The 21,923-nt window shown below is 34.7% G+C and overlaps 1 protein-coding gene across 9 annotated transcripts in view; it reads left to right on the top strand.

Annotated features, from left to right (window-relative positions):
• KCNT2 (potassium sodium-activated channel subfamily T member 2) overlaps positions 1-21,923 on the top strand; it is a 348,859-nt gene that overhangs the window by 255,292 nt on the left and 71,644 nt on the right. For 5 of the 9 annotated variants that reach the window (XM_047705388.1, XM_047705393.1, XM_047705394.1 and 2 more), the window contains exons 19-21: positions 3,828-4,000; positions 12,926-12,997; positions 16,380-16,514. In XM_047705388.1, the coding sequence (XP_047561344.1) occupies positions 3,828-4,000; positions 12,926-12,997; positions 16,380-16,514 (380 nt within the window). The remainder of the gene's footprint in view (positions 1-3,827; positions 4,001-12,925; positions 12,998-16,379; positions 16,515-21,923) is intronic. The other 4 variants (XM_047705391.1, XM_047705392.1, XM_047705395.1 and 1 more) reach the window with 2 other exon arrangements.

The following is a 21,923-nucleotide window of genomic DNA, read 5'->3' on the forward strand; positions in this document are numbered from 1 at the left end:
ATGAACTCTCAACATCCAGAGTCTTTCAAAATCACTTTGGCCCATTGTGCACTGTTTTGCAAGGCTTTATTTTTTGCTTCAAAACTTAATGTGGAATTTCTTGGCATGGTGAAATGAGCTTGTCTATGTGTAAAAGCCAGAAAGATTCATTATTGACTAGACTGAAAGCTAGTGTCCGTTTTGTGGTTATTATCTCCTTTTCTAAAGATTTTATTGTAGCTCTTGATTTTTGCTTGGATGTTCTAAAGGAGCCATTCAAAACAGAAAGATTACAAGAATGCAGACGTTTTAAAATCTCTTTCCCAAGATGGCTATTGGGCATGACCTCTATAAGAGTTTGTTCTCTTAATGAATAAGAAAGCAGATAAGAAGAAGATTCTCAAACCCTTCACCTCCCAGAAATTAAAATGTGCTGCTAATTCTAACCAGGAATTTATTCTTTTACTCTAAATTTTGGAGTTAACGAGAGTTAAAATCCCAGCTCTCTGCTTACAGGATTTGCATTTTGGGCAAATAACTTTGCCATTACATTTCAGTTTCCATATCTATAACATGGTTGTAATTACAAGCCTCGATGCTTCTCGTGAGAATTTTATAAATTAGCACAACCAAAATGCTTCACACAGTGCCAGGAAGTTAATAAATGCGTAGGCACCTAATACATTCTATTAGTATTCTTGCTACTACTACTTTTTAATAAGATAAACATCATGAAGCCTGGCTGTTACTGTCACTCTTGAGGAAGAATAGTGGAACATTAGAAAATCTTTGCCATTGCTCCTAAATATTCCTCTGTGTCCATTAAGATGTTGCTCTCTCAATATCTCAATGTCTTTTTTTTTTTTTTTTGGGTGGGGGTCCCTTGTTTTAACTTACTGTCTGAAGTATTTGATTATGCTGACTAGCTGTATAGTTTTGGTAACATTAGTAAATCTTAAGCTTCAGGACCCCTTTACCTGTATTAGCCCTTTCTAAGGACCTATGAATAATTTTTAAAATTTATAAATTTGTAATATTTGTGTTATTTTCCTTAAAGAGGGTTCCCCACGTAACATAAGCCTCAGGCACCACAAAACCTAGATTAGCATTTTTAAAATTTTTTTATTTATTTATGGAGTGGGGTGGGGAGAGAGAGAGAGAGCAGGAGCAGGGGGAGAAGCATGCTCCCCTCTGAGCAGGGAGCCTGATGTGGGACTTGATCCCAGGACCCTGGGATCATGACCTGAGGCAAAGGCAGCTGCTTAACAGACTGAGCTACTCAGGTGTCCCTGCATTTTACTTTTTAACTCAGAATTCAGGAGAAAAAACACACTGGGAGATCAAATATTTGAAAATGACTTATCTCCAAGCAGGGAACCTGATACAATTGAAAAGCTAAACTTTCTGAGATAAGGCTTGGCAAAGAAACAATAGAGGGTCTTTTAAAGCAAAGACTCTGAGCGGTCTCTTTACCATATTAAGAAGACAAAATTTCTGAATGCTGTTGACTGGCAGATGACCTCTGGTATTATCCTCTATTTATCTAGCATTAGGCTGGCTGGAGGTGCTGGTCTGTTATCTATACGAATGCCTACTTTGCAATCAGGAGATGGGATTATACAGTCAATCCTACTGCATCTGTGAAGTGTGGGAATTGGGATTACTTGCCCAGTTCATTCTGCAACAGTATCAACAATAGGTTCCTGATCAAGGTTCATCAACACTGATGTCCTTATTTTCTTGTTTTGTTTTGTTTTGTTTTTTTTCTTTCTAATTGAGCTACTTCTGAATAACCTAAATTAATTGTTTTTCTTCATTTTATCTCATAAATATTGAAATTCTTATTATCTCAACATCACTCATCACTCTTCTCCGTCCATGACCTCTTTGTGAGTGACCTTATTCACTCCTTCATGTGGTTGCAGATCCTACTTCTATTAGTAAATCTTCAATCATACTTCCAATGAAGGCTTATTGTCTCCTTTAAAAAAAATCATGTCCCGTTTTCTTCATTCCTTTTTTATGTCTTAAACCTTCTGGATCCATTTTCCTACTGATTACAGCTTTTGAAATTCTCTTACTAAAGTCCTATTAGTGTTAAATTCTGCCAATTTCAGTTTCCCTAGAAATGTCCTTATTCTTGAAAGACAGTTTTCCTGGGTGTCCAATTCCAGGATGAGTTTTCTTTTTCTTTTCGTACATTAGAATTTTATTTTCTGCCTTATGGGTTCCATGTTGCTATTGAACAGTTGGTTGTCATTCTAGTTTGTATTCTGAAAATTAATGGTGGTCTCTTTTTTCAGTCTGGCTCTCTAAGATCCGATTGTCTGGTTGTTTTGCACTTTTATTACCATACTTCTGAAAATTGGATTTTTTTTTTATTTATTTGAATTAGGATTTTCTGGAGTTCCAGAACCTGAGGTTTTGAATATTTCATTAATTCTAGAAAATCCTTAGTTAATATTTACTTGAATAGGTCTTCTTTCTGATACTTTCATCTCACTTTCAGGTTTTCTGCTTAAATATATGTTAGACATTGTCATACTAGCTTCCAAGTATCTTAATTACTCCATACGACTTTATATCTCTTTTCTTAGCACATTCTGAATAATTACATCAAAGTCCTGCAAATGACCCCTTCACATGTGTCAAATGTGCAATCTAACCCATTGTTTGAGTTTTTATTTTTACTTGTTATACTTTTTAGTTCTAGAAGAGAATATGTGTATTTCTTTTAATATCTACCAAACATTTTAAGTAGCCTCCTGTTCTTTGTTCATACTTTAAATGTTCTTTTTTATTTCTTTAAACATAGTAAACACATTCATTTTTTCTGTTCTGAATCTAATAAGAACAAAACCTGTAGTCTTTGTGAGTCTAATTCTATTGTTTATTGTTTCTGCTGACTCATGGTGCCTTCTTCCCAACAGCATTTTGTAGTTTTTTATTAAAGGAAAAAAGTAGAGAATATTCCAGAATTGGTGATGAATCCACGGGGAATCCACTAATCTCAACCCAAATAAAAAGAAACCCACACAGAGACATAGAAAGATAAAAGGGCAGAATATGAAAGCAGTTCTCCATGTAGATAATTTAGTTTAAAAGATTCTTGGTTTAATAATGCTAAGTCCAGTGAGTACTAGGTCTCTAGAAAATAGCAAAATAACCTCAGAATAACAATGAGTTTTGATAATGTATTGTTACTGTTTTGTTGTTAGTATTAGTATTGGTATTTTACTTTTGTGTATTTCTATTATTATCTTGCCAGCTCAGGTATATGTTTAGACAATTAAGGGTTTTCTTTTTTTGTTTTTTAACAACAAAGAAAATCCTTCTTGGTATCCATCCCTTTAGATGTTCAGTACTTGGAAAGTTCCAAGGTCATTTGATGATAATATTATTATCTTTCTGGAAATCAAAGTCAGAGGTAGTTTTTTTCTAGCTTTCTTGAAGTATGACTGACAAAAATTGTGTATATTTAAAATATATAACACGATTTTTTGATATACATACACATTATGGTAATTTTTAAATATAGATACCCAGATGTCATCGAGCAATATGTTTTAGTTTACAGTAGAACATGTGCACACACATATTTCTGACTTTGTCTTCCCCCATATTAAGCTACACACTTGCAATTCATTTGTCTTGTCCATGCATACCTTCACTTCCTGAAATAGGCTGGAGAATGGGGCATGGAAAAATGTAACTATTTTCAAATTTGTTATAAAATAAAGGATTTACTAGGTTAGATTAATTTTACTCTTCCATATATCCTAAATTTTTTCAGCAAATTTTAGTGGAGTGTAAAAATAGCATTTCTTTGTATAATTTTTCTTCTCTAGAGTTGCCAGCATAACTACTATGAGGACGCAAAAGCCTATGGATTCAAAAATAAGCTAATTATAGTTGCAGCTGAAACAGCTGGAAATGGATTGTATAATTTTATTGTTCCTCTCAGGGCATATTATAGACCAAAGAAAGAACTTAATCCCATAGTACTGCTATTGGACAATCCGTAAGTATATTTTAAAATACCCACGCAAGACAAAGAATTTTTAATATTATATCAAAAATAATTTATTCTAATTTGCTTGGAATATTTTAAATCAGATACATTATGGCACATGATTCATTGGGAGATATATTTTGTGCTATGGTACAAAACAATCATTGAATATGGTTGTTTCACAAATACTACTTAAAACATCACTGGAACACTCTGAGCTTTTTATTTAAAACTATTTTGCAAGTGGTCATCACTCAATACCAATGGGAAACATGCCATTGAAATAATTACAGTTATTTTCCTTAAATTAATCAACTAGCCTGGAAAATTTCTGCCAAAACTGGACAATTTTTTGGTCTTTCTAAAGAACCGTTAATTATCAGCCAAGCATATTAATGATCCATTCTTATGTTATACTGTGATACATAATCATAACTTATTGTGATTCTTCCACTGTTAAAACATATATTCTATAACACAATATGAATAATTAATGCTTTACCATGCTCATTTATTTTGAAAATGTTGGATTGATATACTCTTGTGAAATAAGACTACTTAAGCATTTAAAATTCCTCATGCAAATATAAATATAGGTCATGAATGCAGTGGTCAAACTCATTGTATCCTAAAATTATGATATTCCTCTCTGTGACTCAAAATTGGTAGCAGATGGTCCTTAGATCAATACCATATTTTGGGATCCTCCAACTCTCCTTTTAAATTCCAAAGTGATGCAAAATTTCAGGATAAGCTAAATGAGGCCAAAATCTGTTGCCTCATCTCTGCCTTTAAAATTTATCAAAAGAAGTTCTTGAAAACAAAAATATCTTCCCACTATAACTTCATATCATCGTTTATACTGAATATACCAAGACACTTGATATATACCAAGAATATATGAAGACACTCATTGATGCATCTTTCTTAGCATCGTTATCACAATGATAACTCTAAAAACTGACAACATTCTAGAGGTTTCAGCTGAAGCATTTTCAGATATGATGATTCAGTGACTTTCCTGATACCACTTTAGTGTCCAAGGAAAGGTCAGAAACTTGGATGCATTTTCAGAAAAAATAAAAGCTAATTAAACAAATCTTAGGAGGATGAAAGTTGGATCGCTGGATGGCTCTGACAATGGAGTGGTTGTGAAACACCTCCAAGGCCTTTGAAAGTATCCCTAGTAGTAGAACCGTTCTGGCAGGAAGCTCAAAGGGACTGGCTAAAATGGCACACAAGGAGTGCTCAGTTCACCCTGGGTGGTGAATTCTAACGCGTCAGGTTTGGGCTCTTTTTCCTTATGATGTGTCTGTTTCCTTAATGTAGAATTTAAGGCAGGGGCATTTACAAGTTCATTGCCTTAAAGCATCCCCATCTTGTATGTACTGGATCAGAGTGGATCCTCTGAGGCACCAGAATACAGAAAGGAAGTTAGGAAGAGGCTTGAAAAAGTAGAACTGTGCTTATAGCATCACTGTGGTAAAGCAAAGCGTAAAAGCTCACCTTTCCCCTGTTTTACATTGTTTCAAGGTAAGATTTCTTGTTCTAATGTGTGAATCTAGTTGGGTTCCTGGACCCAGTTTCAATGTGTGTATGTGTTGGTGGGTGGTTTCCCACATTCCCAATAAGCAACACTTGAGACACCAACTGGGAGTCCTACAGCTTAAGTTGATTCTGACAATACTACTGTCTAGGTTAAGGGTTCCACAGGCTAAGGGTTCAGACCTACAAGATTGCCCACTTCCCTTCAGAACCAGTCACAAGCTTTAGCTTTTATCACCTCTGTTTCTGACTGACCGGCCATAGATTGGATGTTCCAGTGGCCCCATTCTTGGACTTCAGATGCTACTCACAAGTCCAGGTTGTTTAGCTACATTTCTTTTCTTTTTTTTTTTTTAAGATTTTATTTATTTATTTGACAGAGAGAAAGATCACAAGTAGGCAGAGAGGCAGGCAGAGAGAAAGGGGGAAGCAGGCTCCCTGCTGAGCAGAGAGCCCGATGTGGGGCTTGATCCCAGGACTCCGGGATCATGACCTGAGCCGAAGGCAGTGGCTTTAACCCACTGAGCCACCCAGGTGCCCCTGTTTAGCTACATTTCTGACTGACAGACTAGGAATCAGAGTTCCCCACTCAAGTCCCATTAATTCACTAGAACAGGTCACAGAACTCAAAGGAACATTTTACTTACCAGATGTCTGGTTTATTTAAAAGGATGTAACTCAAGAACCAGAAGGAGGAGATACATAGGGCAAACTATGGGGAAAGGGCATGGAATTTTCATGCTCTATCTGAGGGCAACACTCTTGCCAAATCTCCACACATTCATCAACCTAGAAGCTCCTTAAATTCCTTCCTTTGGGTATTTATGGACGGGTCATTACATAGACATAATTGGTTAAATCATTGGCCGTTGGTGGTCAAACTCAAACTCCAACCCCTCTCTACTCCTCAGAAATCAGGGGATGGGACTAAGAGTTCCAACTCTCTGTTCATGATTGGTTCCCCTGGCAACAAGCCAGGGGTGCTTTCCAAAAGTCACCTCATTAATATCAACCCAGTTATGGTGGAAAGGGGCTTGTAGTGAATAACAAGACACTCATTTCACTTTCATGGCTCCAAAATGATATCAGGAACGGAGGACAAGAGAACAAATATTTTAACAAAAGATGCTCCCATTGCTCTTATCCTCAGAAAATTTCAAGCATTTTGGGAGCTGTGATCCAAGAACCATGGATGATATGAATGCCCAAATATAGATTTCTTATAGATCACAATATTGCACCTCCCAAAATAATCCAATCTCCAAATTTTGGAGTGGTGTTCACTCCATGGAATGGAGATAGGCTCTTCTCTTTTTTAAATATCTAGTCTTATTAAGTAATCCCATCTCAGCATCACTAATTCCCCTTTGTCCACCTCATTATCCCACTGAGCAGGTGGCAGGGGCTAGAATTTCTTAACATGTGTATCTTTTGGAGATTTTTGAATGGCTATAACTAAATCAGTCCCTTTCTGTTTGATTCTCAATAAACAGGTTGCCAAAATGCATAATTACTGATGGATTGGTTGATTGATTGATTTGTAAGTTAACATTATCAAAGCAAGTAGATGTTTTTATAGTCTTAATTCCTGAATCTGGTTAATCATAGAAAAACCCAAAAATCCCGTTTCCCTTAATTACTGGCAAATTGGTCAGTTTTTCGGTATAAATCTAGATGCAGCTATGTATCTTTTATCAGAGAGTGTTTTGTTGGAATAACACCATATAGATCATTTAATAAAATTAATCTTCTTTACTTCTACCCTCTGTTCATAATAGTAATAATCGTTGCACATTTACTATGTCAGTCATCATACTAGACACTTTGCCTTTATTTTACATCTTATTCCCCTTATAAATATATCCACATCATATGGTGATGATTTAACCTGAAAGATGTACTAAGCAGATTAAGATCTCAAAGTTTTCAAGTTACAGTGATAACATTTAAATAAACCAACTTATGTCGCTTTGTTACAGTACTTTATTTTATAGACAAGGAAAAACAGACCAAAGAAATTAAATGAATATTTCCAAGGTCAATTCTAGGATTAGAACCTTCTATATAATTCATAGTGCATTATTCTTTCAACTATATGATCTTGCTTAACTTAGAGGTTTTTGATATATGTAAAAAAATATATTGTCAATTCTTTTTAATAACAATATATTTTAACTTCAGATTACTTTGCATTACAAATTTTCTTGCTTCTTAATGACTTATATTTTGGACTCTAACTAGTTCCGTGATGTTTGTTAGGTGATTTTTGTGGGGTTTCACTTTTCTTCCAAAGGGTTAGGATGAAAGTACATGTTGTAAAGTTTATTAGCTTCCTGACGACTTCCTGAAAGTGGTATCTACTATTTTTATTTGTTGCCCTCTGCTCTTTTGGTTAAGAATGAGGAAACAAAAACTAAACACTAATAAATAATGTTCCAGGAAGTTTTACGCGATCATTTTGAGATTCCTCCTGCTCTGCCATGACTAGTATTTTACAATGTATCCTACAATGTTACAAAGAAATGTGTTGTTTTCTTCTTCAGAATATTTCCATGTTACAAGAATTTATACACTAAAGATTGTACACACTTCTACAATTATTAGTTTAGTGGGTTTTGACTTTGTTTTAAATTTACATGAACATTGCTGAAAATAACACTCAATACATGGCTATTTAGGAAATTTAGTTGAAAGACCAATTAATTCAATATAACAAATAAATAACAGATGTCATAAGTAGGAATTTAAAAATGCAAATTAAATTGATAATATTCACAAATGTAATATGTCAGAGTAAGTGTTCATAATGTTTCCAAAGAGAAAGGCTTTTAGATCTCATCTGGTAACAGAGCGGAACCCAGGCACAATGGAAAACATCTTGCACTTGGTACTGGCTCGTAAGAGGTGCTCTCAGTTCTGGTTGGATGGACATCTGTTTAGTTTGGTCTGGTGCTGTGCTATACTGATTTTAAATATTTTGATTACCTCCCTACCCTTAAAGGTCACCTAGTCATCTGATAATACCATTTCACATAAAATATGGAAACAAAAGTCAAAAGCTTTGGGATATATTACCCAAAGCTACATAAGGTTGAAGAGCAAGATCCAGGCTTATGCTCCTATTTTTTACACCTTATTTACACAGTTCTTTTATTACATCAATCGTCTTTTCATATATAGTGTCAAGTAAACTTCAGCTTATTTGAAAAGCAATGATAAATTGTTTGACATATCAGAGTCCTGTATGAAAGACATTCAAATTTTGAACTCATACAGATCTGAGATAAGGTCTAAGCTTACTTAAGTACCTTCTTGGTAAAAAGCCTTTTTGCATGTTCTCAAATTTCTCTAAGCCTCAATTTTCTCATGTGTAAAATGAGTAGAACATTTATTTAACAAGTAATATTGAGACTCTATAAGACGGACTCTATATGAGGCACTAGTGCAATATCTCCCTTAGAAAAGGCAGCCAGGAAATGTTAGTTTCCCACCTGCCACCAATCAAGAAAGTAACATTGTCATTCTTCAAATTGATGAGTGGACTTGGGTGAAAATCAGTTAACAAAAAAAGGAGATGTATTTTAAGCAGTTGAAATGAAATTCCTTATATATTTTTAAGAAAGAAATAAACTACTTAAGTATAGAATAATGAAATGTTAACCAAAAAAACCCCCCTCACTACGGCGGGTTTAGGGGGTAGGAAAAGAAAAAATGAAAGAAGATGGGATCGGGAGGGAGGGAAACCATAAAAGACTCAATCTCAAAAAACAGACTGAGGATTGCTGGGGGGAGGGGGGGGCGGGAGAAGGTGGTGGGGATATGGACATTGGGGAGGGTATGTGCTATGATGAGTGCTGTGAAATGTATAAACCTGGCGATTCACAGACCTGTACCCCTGGGGATAAAAATACATTATATGTTTATTTAAAAAAAAAAAAACTCACTACATTCATTTCTTCACTTTAAAATCCAGAAATTAAGTCCATTATAGTAATTAGTTAAATGGGAAGTAATGATCTTCAATTTTGCAAACCCATGCAAATCCACATAACTTTTCACTTCCTAACAAACACTAGCTAATTAACATTTGAATATAGTGGTAATTTTTATAATGAAAGTTATTGTAAGAATATGATGTTTTAGACTCATAAGCAGTCATCTTAATACAGTTACAGTTAGGATGATGATTAATGATGTGCTCAGTTTTTTTCTGTTTACTAACATAAATTTTTGTGCTTGTTGAATTTTTATTTCTTTTATTACTAGTTAGATTAAGCATGTTTGGTTTGGGTCTATGCATTCTTATTTTGTGCTAGATCTATTTCCCTGTTAAGTCTATCTCTTATTGATTTGAAATACTTTTTTACATATTAAGTAAATATATAAATTTTGTATAAGTAATACATTTTTAAATGTTTGTTTCTTCTATGTTAAAATTTTTATGATGAGCTTTGTAGTTAAATATGCAATTATTTTTACTACTTTTCCATAATGTAATTTCTTTTTTTTTATTAAAGATTTTTATTTATTTATTTGACAGAGAGAAATCACAAGTAGACAGAGAGGCAGGCAGAGAGAGAGGAAGGGAAGCAGGCTTCCCGCTGAGCAGAGAGCCCGATGCGGGACTCGATCCCAGGACCCGAGGATCATGACCTGAGCCGAAGGCAGCGGCTTAACCCACTGAGCCACCCAGGCGCCCCCATAATGTAATTTCTAACATAGATAGGTCTTCTCTATTTAGCATTAAAAAAATGCATGCATTTTATTCTAATGTTTTATGGTTTTGCTTAGTGGTTTTCAATGTAAAGGTTTTGCTTTCCAATTAACTTTCAATAATTGGGAAGATTAGTCTATTAAGAGCCCATGATATCATTTATGTTACTCATTAGCTACTAAGCAGTTTAGTGACATGATCACTGTTGCTCATTTATTTGAGTTAACATAATACATGTAAATGTACAATTCCTATATTCTTAATATTTCAAGTTTGTTATTAAACTATCCTTATTGATAGAAGTAGTATATAAATCTATTTGCTATATGAGTATGGCACATTAGACTCCCCACAGTAAATGTGCTTCATCAAAATGATATATTTACTAGGTTTCAAGGGCTTGGTTTACCTTGTAACACAGCCAAATCCACCTAAGGATGAACCACGTTCCCGCAGTGAAAATCCTGAAGTAATTTCCGAGGATGTGGAAGATTGCTTGCACATTGTAAATAAACATTTGTGGCAGAATTATGCGTGGGTAAAAATTCATGAGTTTCCTAAGACAAGGCAATAATTTTGATGTCTAAGTAACTTCAGTTATTCATACGGGACAAAGCAACAAATTATAAAGGCCGTATTTTCAGTTTTAACTCTAACAGAAGGGTTGGCATGAAGTAAAGAATTTTGTCCTCAGTGACCCCAGTACTATTTATTACACAGATTTTCAGTATCTTTACTATGTTGACTTATGCAATAGCGTTATTTACTCTTGCTTTACTAGGCTTTAGAATACAGAAGATAACATAAAGAAATTGAAATGATCTGAATTTAAAAGAAGAGTCAGATTAAAAGCGTAGTTATTCCAACCAGGGTGTATATTTATCTGCAATTAATAGCAAAGGATTATGGCTCCATCTCTGCCACATAAGTAATGGTGTTACTCACTTTATCTGACTAAAACCATATGGGAGTAAAGAGAGATGAAACAAAATAACAACCGAAAAAAGACACAGGCAAAATAATTTTTCAGATCACTGCAAAACCTCAGTACTGCCTCGGGCCTGTGGCAGTTGGCATCCTCATACCAGCTTCTATAATTATGAGGTAGGGCAAGGGAGACAGGGAGGGTCTTGAATCAGCAGTGAGATGACACTTCTGTTTTTAAGAAGCAGAGCAGTTCTCAGAGAACTAGAAGACACTATAAAAAGATCGCTACTGGGACTGTTACTATTTGTTGAAAAGAATATATATCATGAGCTTTAAGGCTATTTATATTCTGTGATTCACTAATATACTTTCTATGAATGTTTTGCAATAAATGATTAAAAAACTAACGCTAGAAAAATGTCATTCATAGATGTTCATACCTGTATTTGTAATAGCAAGATATTGGAAATAACTTGTAACTTCAGTAGCATAAAAGTGAAAATACCTTACAAGCTGACTAATTGAGGATTTTTAAAATGAACTGTGGTACAGTTATAATATGTAATAATATGGGGCCTTTTAAAAGGACTACAAAGAAATATAATGGAGGGAGGGATAGATCAACATTACCATAGTGGTATTCTTTGGCACATCATCTTTTTTCATTTAACTGTATTGTGCATTCTTTTTCTTTAGAGTGTAAAGGGTTAAGAGGATGATTAGCAGAAAGAAAATAAGTCAGGGAGGAAAAGGCTTCATTTAGCTGGGATATTATAGGTGCTATACTTCCCTTTTCCTAGAATTTCCCTCTCTTTCTCCTTTACTAGCAAACATCCAGATTAAACATAACCTCTGTGAAATGACCCCTAATTGTGCCTTCTAAGTGCAACTTACTGTTTATTTTTTCTGATTAAAATGCGTATTGTAATTGTGTGCTCTTATACCTGTATTCCAAAAAATGTATTTCTTCCAGTACAAAGAAACACAATATTCTCATATGCCTTAGTATTCTGCAGTGTCTGTTATATCACAAGTTTTGGATACATTTTTATGCTGAGTGAATAAATGCATAAAAGAATCAATAACTTTATAAAATGAATGCAATAGATTATAAAATGAATGCAATAGAGTTTTAAGGAAGCATCCAGGATTATGATGCTTTCTTCAAATATGCATGTAAGTGAAGATTTCAGTAACTATTTGCTCAACTATATATGGAGTAATTACTTAAAGGGTGGATTATTTTCGTTTTAATTTTCTTTAATAAATGTGGTACATGGGTGCATATACTATATTTATTGACTGGTATCCTGACATGAAGGGTTGTGCTTAATTGAGAAAGGTGCTCTTGTTAAGCATGCTAATTTAGTTCTCTACGCTTTGGGCCATCTGAGAAAAAAATCATTAATTTCTCATTTTATTCTGCATGAATAATTTTGAAACTCATTGATATGACTTTTTAGTTATAATTAAGAATATCAATTCAGTACTTTTGTAGAATAATGCCATAATGTTTCTGATTTAGAAAGCAGAAATACAAGTTTTTATCATTCTGAGTGCATTGTGTATTCATAACAAGTACAAATAATATTTCCTAATTAATGTTAAGAAAAAAGGCACTTAAAGTTAATCTTGTCAAACAGTGTTTAGTTTTGGAAATGCAAACTAAGTCAACTTACTTCCTTTCCCTAGAAGCGCTGCCACTGTTGTGACATTGTGTTTCATTTTGTAACCCATCTGCTACTTAGGCCAGATATGCATTTTCTGGATGCAATCTGTTGGTTTCCAATGGTTTACTACATGGTGGGCTCTATTGACAAGTAGGTGACAAAATCTTTGGCACACTAACTAGTGTGGTGTCCTGTGGTTTGTCATGTGCTGTGGCCCCGTGTTGCATGATGAGTGTAATTTGCCATTTCAGTATTGCAAATATGGTGTATTTTGCATGCAGAGCTTATGTTCTCGTGTTACAAATCTTGTATTCAAACTTCCGAAGCAGTAATCTGTTGTTGAATTAAAACAAATCTCGCTGCATGTGAATTTTGTCACTTTTGTTTAGTTTCTAAAGCTATTTCAGTTTGTGTTGTCTCTAGCAATAACGTTATTACTATGGGCCTTGGGGTAGAGAAAATCTAATGGTCCACTGTTGTGATGCTTGATGACATTGTCATAACTTCTGGAAATCTTCCAATAATTTAGAGATGCTCCTTTTAAGCCAGATTTATAAACTGGAGCATTTCCTTAAGAACTTCCTTTATTTTAGTAACATATATCAGTATATGATTTCTAAAAATTTGTTAATCAAAAAGTCAAATGTGTGCAATGTGTATTAAAATATAAATTCTTTTATACGGATGAACATGATTTATAAGAAATATAAAACTAAAGATCATAAAACTACTATGCTTATAAAATGTGCTAGTTTTCCATTAAAAAAAAAGTCAGCCAGAGCCTTCAAAACAAAATGCTAAAGTTACTAATTAAGAATTTTCATGCTTACGTTTTGTCCTGTAGATTGAAAAAACAAAGTTTTATAACTTTGGAAGTGTTTATTGGCTGTGGATACATTAAAGAGCAAACTGACTAATGTTTATTAACCTCTATTCTATATTAATATAATTTGCATCATCAGATATCTTAATACTAATCAACTAAGATGTAGTTAAATGTATTGAAATTACTATTTAAATTTAAAACGTGAAATCAACCTATATTTTATTGCTACTAATATTACTTTGGAGTGATAGGATTCTACTGAACTTCATTAGAAAAACAATATTTAAAAAAAGACAAACCTCCCATCTGTCTTTGCTGATGTGAACTATGAAATGAATTCTTTCTCTATGGAAGTGTTTATGGTGAGGGAAAGAAGAAACGAGAGGATCAACTTCCTATGATTAGAGATGACACAGGATTGGCTACAAGTTAATCATTATTGAATCTGGGTGGGTGATTGGAATATGGAGGTTCACTGTGTTCTTCTCTTTCCCTAGTGTTTGAATTTTCATTAAAAAGCCAAAAACACCTTTGAATGAATTAAAACACTTACAAACAGTCCCATGTATTCATACATTCACATTATAGTTCTCCTTGAAAAGGAAGGCTTAGAAAACAGTTAAAAGGAAGTGTTGCCATTTAGATTATTTTTTTTTCATGAATATTGACTTTTTTCTTAGGCAGCCATCTGGTGGCCAAATGCTGTAAAGCAATTATGCTGAATGAAAATACAGGCAGTGGCTTTGCAAATAGGATAGTGTGGAGAATTCATGACAGACGTAGAGTAAGAATAAATTGGTAGCCGGATTAAAAAAGGGGAAAAAGGAGTAAAAATTAATATTAAATGGATATAAAAATAAATAATCTAAACTTAAAACCTGAAAAACAAAATGTTTACATGGTTCTGAAATGCCATTCCAATTTTATGTATTTTCTATAGATTTAAACTCATATTTATCATAATTACTAAAATCACTTGTCAAGGTTATACATAAACTACAACAGCCAATATTTTGAGTATGGAATTAACTGAAACATGTGGGTATAGGTAGCTATTAGTTATTTAGCACAGGTATGCATAATAAATTTTTTTGTCAAGTTTCAACTTCATTGACTTATTACTTTTGAAATATTCATTTTTCCCATCATAACTTATATCTGTATATCTTTTAACAATCAAGCTTATTTTCTATCACCTTATCTTTCCCTTTTTTAATATAGATAATTATAGTGAAGAGATTATTTTTTATTGGGGGAAAAGACCCTAAGAGCTGAAATAGAAAATGACTCAAAATTATAGTAAGATGGATTGAAGGTATATGACTTGGACATCATTTTTATGACCCATAAGGGACCATATTACATTAATTTTCCATCTACTTCTTTCTTTTTTTTATAAGATTTTTAATAGATACAAGAACAATTATGAATTTCATAATTTCTTTTAACAAGTTAAAAGAAACATCAAAATAAGGTATTTCTAGGGATCAAACTTGATCATCATATTGATTCGAAATTATGGCCCTGACCCCTCTCATCACGGGAAATTTATTTGGAATTCTGTTTCCAAAGTTTTAGCCATAAAGTCTCTGCCACAGAAAATTGTTCCTGATTGAAGCAAAATATTTTTTTCTGGAGATCTTGGACTCAGAACTTTGGTAATACTTTCTCACTTGATGTGGCTAGTTCAACCAATCACACACTTGGAAAAAGATCCTCAGGCAACTGACCTGCAATTTAAGAATCTAGAAGGAACTACTATTCTTTAAGTTCTCCACTTCCTATTTTAAATCAGATGTGGGCATCATTTAGCCCAATTTTTCTCCGTCCTCAATCTACTTCGTACCTAGAACATTCTTAAACTCCTTCAAGTTCAGTCTCCTTTATCTGATTCAGTTGTATTTTTCTAGTTTGTATGAAGCAGAGGCAGGGGGAGAGTGGTTCTTTAGGTCAGCTTCAATGGCAACATTTCCTTTTAATTCAGTGGGAGAATGCTAGTATTTATCAGTGGTAGAGGAAAAGACTATTATAATTCATGGGAATTTGTATCCTGGTTTAGCAGGCATTTCACACAATCAAAAAGATCAGGTCATTAAATCACTGGCTCAAAACCTTTAGGCTGGCTGAATGGTAAGTTTGAATACAACTGATGTTTATATATTTTTCATGCTCATGGCTGTGCAGAACCAATCTTTAACACAAAGAAATAATACACATTTAAAAATAAACACTTCACAGTTTACTACTTCTTTGTTGGGCTAAGCCATCTAAATTAATATAAGTATTCATTTCTACTCTTATCAAAAGTACCATAGGGATTATAAAGAATATATAAATGTCCTGCCTTTGAAATTGTGTGCTAACCATAAAAACACAGTTCTAACGTGCTTTATCTATTTGATTACAAAATGGGTGTTTTTCATGTTTTAGTTATATAATTGATAAATATTATTAAATAAAATTCCTTAACACATAATGCTTTGAAATGGTTGGGATCTAATGAAACAGAGAGAGCTCAAAGATATGAATATTTCATGTCAGCGCAGAATACTGTATTTTAATTCCCATCAATTTGTATCTACCAGGGCAAATTGTGTGAAAGCCATCTCTAAGGGCAGCCTATACAAGTGTAGTGGATAAGCAAGCCCTGTTCGTAGTATGGTGGTTTATTGAAAGTCCGTTCTTCTCTGTTGATTTTTATCAAAGCCTAGATGATTTACTCAGGTGTGGAGTGACTTTTGCTGCCAACATGGTGGTTGTGGACAAAGAGAGTACCATGAGTGCAGAGGAAGACTACATGGCCGACGCCAAAACAATTGTAAATGTGCAGACCCTTTTCAGGTAAATATCTCAATAACTCAGCCCTGTGGCCTATTTACTGCTAATATTGGTGAAATATTTGACTCTGACTCTGTATATAAAGAATGAACATGAGGTGCTTACGCTGAAGTTGTGTTCATTCATTTGATCCTGAAGCAAATGCTTATTTAGCCTCTAATGTAGGACTGGTACCGTATGGTTAATTTCTAACTCAGGATCATTCTTTTCAAAGCAGATAGAATAACAAATCTGTTTTCTGGTGTAGTTTAACAGTAACAAATTCTAAATCCTGTGCAGTTGCAGTCAAGATTTATGACAGATGAAGTGGGATCTAATTTTGGTTTTATGCCTGGCAGTGGCCAAAAGTATGCATTTACAATCTGGGTTACTAAATGAAATATTGTAAGGCTGTAAAAGGTAATTTACCCATGTTAAGAGCCAAGTCATAACCTTATCCTCACTATTTTCCTGTTTTTCATTAATAAACTTACCCAGGTAGGAATTTCCATTATGATTATCTTTGGGGAAAGAAGAAAACTAGAGAAAAGTCCATGCTATAAGCAAAGTCAAAATTACCTGTAAATGAAGACATCTTTGTCACTTGAAATGGTTCTTTCTGAAATTATTTTAAAATGTAAATATCTAAAAGATCATTAATTTAGTTTTGTGAGTTTTGTGGAAGTCTAAAGGAACTATCTGAGGTACCAGATTATGGAAGTAAATAAAACAGTCTGAACTCCATCATCATCTCTTGTTCCACAGTTAATGTGTTAAACCTTCATCTTGTAGCAAAGCCTATAGTGAGGGTAGTTACCAATTTGTTGTTTGAGTTCAGAATTCAGAAGAGAAAGCTAGATGTGAGTCCCACTTAAGTTGACTATTTATTATATGCTCTTAGGCAAATTACTTCCCTTCTCTAAACCTCAATGTCTTAATCACAAGGTTGTTTGGGATTTAAAAATATATACTGCTATAGGGGCGCCTTGGTGGCTCAGTGGGTTAAGCCGCTGCCTTTGGCTCAGGTCATGATCTCACGGTCCTGGGATCGAGTCTCGCATCGGGCTTTCTGCTCAGGAGGGAGCCTGCTTCCCCTCTCTCTCTCTCTGCCTGTCTCTCTGTCTACTTGTGATCTCTCTCTGTCAAATAAATAAATAAAATCTTTAAAAAATATATCTATATATACTGCTATAGCACATGGTTGGTAGTTTTCAGTTACTCTATGAATGTTGGTGACTGCAAATATTAGCACTATCATGATCACTTTCATGTGATAGAGTAGAAAAGCCACAGACTTTGGAACAGTATAGCAACAAACTTCATCTGGCACTTCAATCCCTGAGGTTCCTGCAGTTACATGTGACTTTAAGTATATTTCTTAACCTCATAGAAATTCAGTTTCTCATATCTATAAAAGGCATGTGGAAAATAATCCTTCCTGCAGTGTTAATGTAAGGACCAAAAATTAGGTAGGTGATGAATCTGTCACAGCATCTGGAAAATTTACTCTGAACTTGCATAAGAACCTCTTGTTCCAAAAGGAGGAAAATGTACCCTCTAAAACTACTGTAATGTGGCAGTTCATTTAGAATATAGCTAACTAGTTATTGAGCTAAATGAAATAGTACATTTAAAGGTTGCATAGCACATGTTTAAAATATGACATATATGTAAGTAATTTTTCCCCCCCTCTGGAGAATGAAAAAAGAAATTACAAGGGGAAAAAGAATTCAGAGAGGGATGAGATTTATAGCCAGAGAACAAAGTGAAATCATACTTTTTGGTGGAAGCATGGCAAAAGTTAGTTACATTTTTAACAGAGGAGGATCCCCAGTCTGTTTGATGAAACATACCACTTTAATTTTCAGCTTATCAATGCTTTATTTCTATTATGCTTTATTTTTCGTTATGGTAAAGTTTCAATTGATTTGACTTGGCTTTTATTATATAGTTTATGAATGAGTTATTTTGATTTCAAGATAATAATAAATAGATAATAATAAATCCCCATCTTACTGAAAGGTGCAAAGGCTCTAAACTTTTAAAAACCAACTGACCAGAATAACTAAAAGCAGATACCTATGTTTTGGTATTATCATCATTTCACTAAGTATGTAACAATTTTTTTCAGGAAAAAAAAAAATCTGTGAAACTCTTTAATGGAGTAGTCCTTGAGCTGGTGGTCAGTGCATGCTAAACTAGGCTAGTCTTGCATAATAAAGTACAAAAGTCAGACACTGATAGATCCCCGTGATGTACGGAATGTTGCTTATATAGACAAATGACCCAAATCATGCAGATTTGGCCATTTCATTTTATAGATGCAGTCAGTTACCACTTTTGAGGTCACTTTCCCACATTCCTTGATGATTTGGGTTCCTGATTCACTGTGACTCTTGAAAACCCTGTTTCTACCATCTTTCTTGATGATTTTAACAATTTCATGTAGATGATCCTTTCAATGTCTTACCTTAGCCACCTGTTCTCCTGGTTATAGCCTTTCCCTTGAAGTACCAGTAACATTCCCTTCCATCCTCTCAGTTTCATTTAGGTCTGGGAATACTACTGCTTATTTTCTGCTTCAATTCTTCTAATACCTCCAATTTTTAATAGTCCTGTGTCTCCACTGGAACATACTATCCACTGGATCAAATACCTTTTCACTGTCCTTAGTCACCTGAGAGTTTTTCTTCCCTCCTTACCAGATTAAGTTCCAGATCAATCATTATAATCACTCCTGTGCTGAAACCCTAAACAGATAATTACTGATTATCTACTGTGGACTAATACCGATCTCAAATCTCCTATTCTCCCAGTTTCTTTCAGGTTCTCTGCCCACTACCTTGCACAAAATTCCTTAAAGACAGATGACCAGTTCCAGAGGCAGAATCCAGATATCCTCATAAGTGTGCAACAGGCAACCAGAAATCTCATCCCAGTGGCTGGGTACCAAGCTATTTAGGATTAAAGCATAATACTCCATCTTCAAGGGAATGTTGAGTATAAGAGAGTGAATAGTGTTAAAAATGATTGAAGAATACAATTTAGGTGATACAAATGGACTTTATTTAACACTTCATGAAGTGGGCAGTCTCCATTCCTAAGGTCCAGAGAGGGTGGGCAGCAGGAAGCTCTTATAGGATAAAGAACAAGAAACAAGAAAGAGAAAAACAAGATGAGTAAGGAACAAGGAACAAAGAACTAAGTGTAGAGCCCAGGTTTGGCTTGGCATTTGGGGCTTGGCTGACTGAGTATATTGTGTTTCTGGTCAAGTAGAGCATTTATGGTGTCAAATAACAAAACTAAAACAATTTAGTAACAAGCTTGATGGCCTTTATTCAAGGGAAGACAGCCTATGGATTGGGCAAGTACAGTGCCTCACATCAGTGGGACATTTTTCCGGAGAGATCCAGGGCAAGAGCGAGATTTATAGAATGTTAGAAGGGGCGCCTTGTAAATAGGGCATGGCGGGCTAGGAGGTCAGGCATTTCCTGGTCAGGCTAGTAGGTCCTGTTCTCTAGCATAAGCTGAGCTAGCTAAAGCTGATTTGGAGGATTGAGATTGGTGTGTATTAGTTTCCTTAATAGGTATTCACTGTAAGTACTTGGGACTTAAGTTTAGATTTGTGATGTGGGTGGGGCCTCTGAGGAAGCCTCCGAGTTGTGGGTCCTGATATGCAAATTAATTTTATCACAGAGACACACAAAAGTTAGAATCTATGTTTTAGTTTCCTGACATAGCAACCCAGCAGGAGAAGCTCCGTCTTGGGCCTAGGAATTTATTTCAATAATAGTATCTCTAAAATATCTCACCCAGTCCTTCTGTCTTCATGAATGTCATTAATTTCCTCAAAGGAGAACCAAATTCTAATCTGCTTGGCCTCTGTATGAATTTAGCAAACTAAGGTGACCTTATGCTGTTGCTCTGCATGGGACGATGCTACATTTTGTTTTAGCATTTGTAAAGGACTGTGAAGCACTTTGGGCACATGCCATTTCAACTTGATTATTTTGACATTCCATTTTGATGCGGGGACATTTTGACTTTTGCTTTCTCAGCTTTTAAAATGACTTAAGGAATATGTTAGAAAAATCTTCAATCTGTGCTTGTATTAGAGCCCAGGAGACAAGAACGAGATGGAATTCAAGTATGGTTCACAAATTATTGGTATAACTGGTATCGCCTGTTTTGCCAGTCTGGGGTAAGGTTAAATTTGTTGTTATTCAGAAGCTCACATTGATCACTTGAACCCCTGCCTTACTAGGACATACAGCTTCACTTGGCAAGCCTTTATTCCTTCCAGATTGTTCAAGTACCTTTCAGAGTTATTTAGTCCCAAAAGACCAAAGGCAAAAGTAGGAGAATCTCATTAATGCATTAGCAGTATAGTTGGGGGTAGGAGTGAGGTTTAAGAAGAATTAGAGGAGAGCTAGGAGCATGAGAAGGACGCCTTTTCATCTGGAATTGCATTTATAACTTAAACATATTTTTGTAATTGAAAACGACTACACAGTCCAGTGTGTCTTTATACAGTGTGGCAATTATGGATTTGCTGGGTTGGCCCCTGCGTATTTCTTCCAGAGAACCCACTCAGGAAGTATTTTATTTTCCACATTCAGAGTCTAGAACTTGGCATACAAAGTTTCAAGACTCAAATACTATCAAGTATCACTCCTGAAGTTTGTGCAGTTTTCCAAATTGAAAGACCAGCAAGTCCTCACTTTAAAATTTAAGTTTCTCTTCCTAAAGTTTTACCGAAGAAGTACCTGGTATGTTTGAACATATTGCCTGTTTTTACATTTTTATGAAGAAGTGTTAATCTTAGCTAAATTTAAACAACTATGCCAAAACGTGCAAAACGTGCCTTGAATTAAAAACAACTGCTTCAAAATGGCTATGTCAGACTAAGTATCAAAATGCTCTACTTAGGGAATGTTTGGCGTGTCAATGGCATCTCTCATTATCCTCATTTAGCTGGGAAAAAAGCAGCATTGAAGGCAGCTTACTGGCTCATCCTATCTTATATAGGAAAAAAATTGGCTGATTCAAACCAAAGGCCTTAAGTCTGTGCATCCGGAAAAGAAAAGGCGAGAAAGCTTTCTCTGGAAGTTGAGAAGCAGAGAATTTTCTAGAGAGCACACAAGATAGTTAAATCATTAGTTTAATACAGAATGGCTACGAATGTAAATAGTTACTAATGTTAAAAGATAAACTAAGGCATACTAACAATTGTTAAGAGTTTATGTGAGTAAAAATCAGTTCAAATCTGGCAGCGCCAGATAGGAAGTGGTTAGAAACTCTCCAAGGACAGTAGTTAGAGGCAGAAGCAAAGCAAGGAAATTATTTGGCCACAGCTTAAGTGGTTTTATTCGAGAAAGCCTAGCTGACTGTGTGGATGTCCTTTGTTTTGATGTCTTAGCCTTGAGACATTTA

The sequence above is a fragment of the Lutra lutra genome, chromosome 15, assembly GCF_902655055.1.
Source record: "Lutra lutra chromosome 15, mLutLut1.2, whole genome shotgun sequence".
NCBI lineage: Eukaryota > Metazoa > Chordata > Mammalia > Carnivora > Mustelidae > Lutra > Lutra lutra.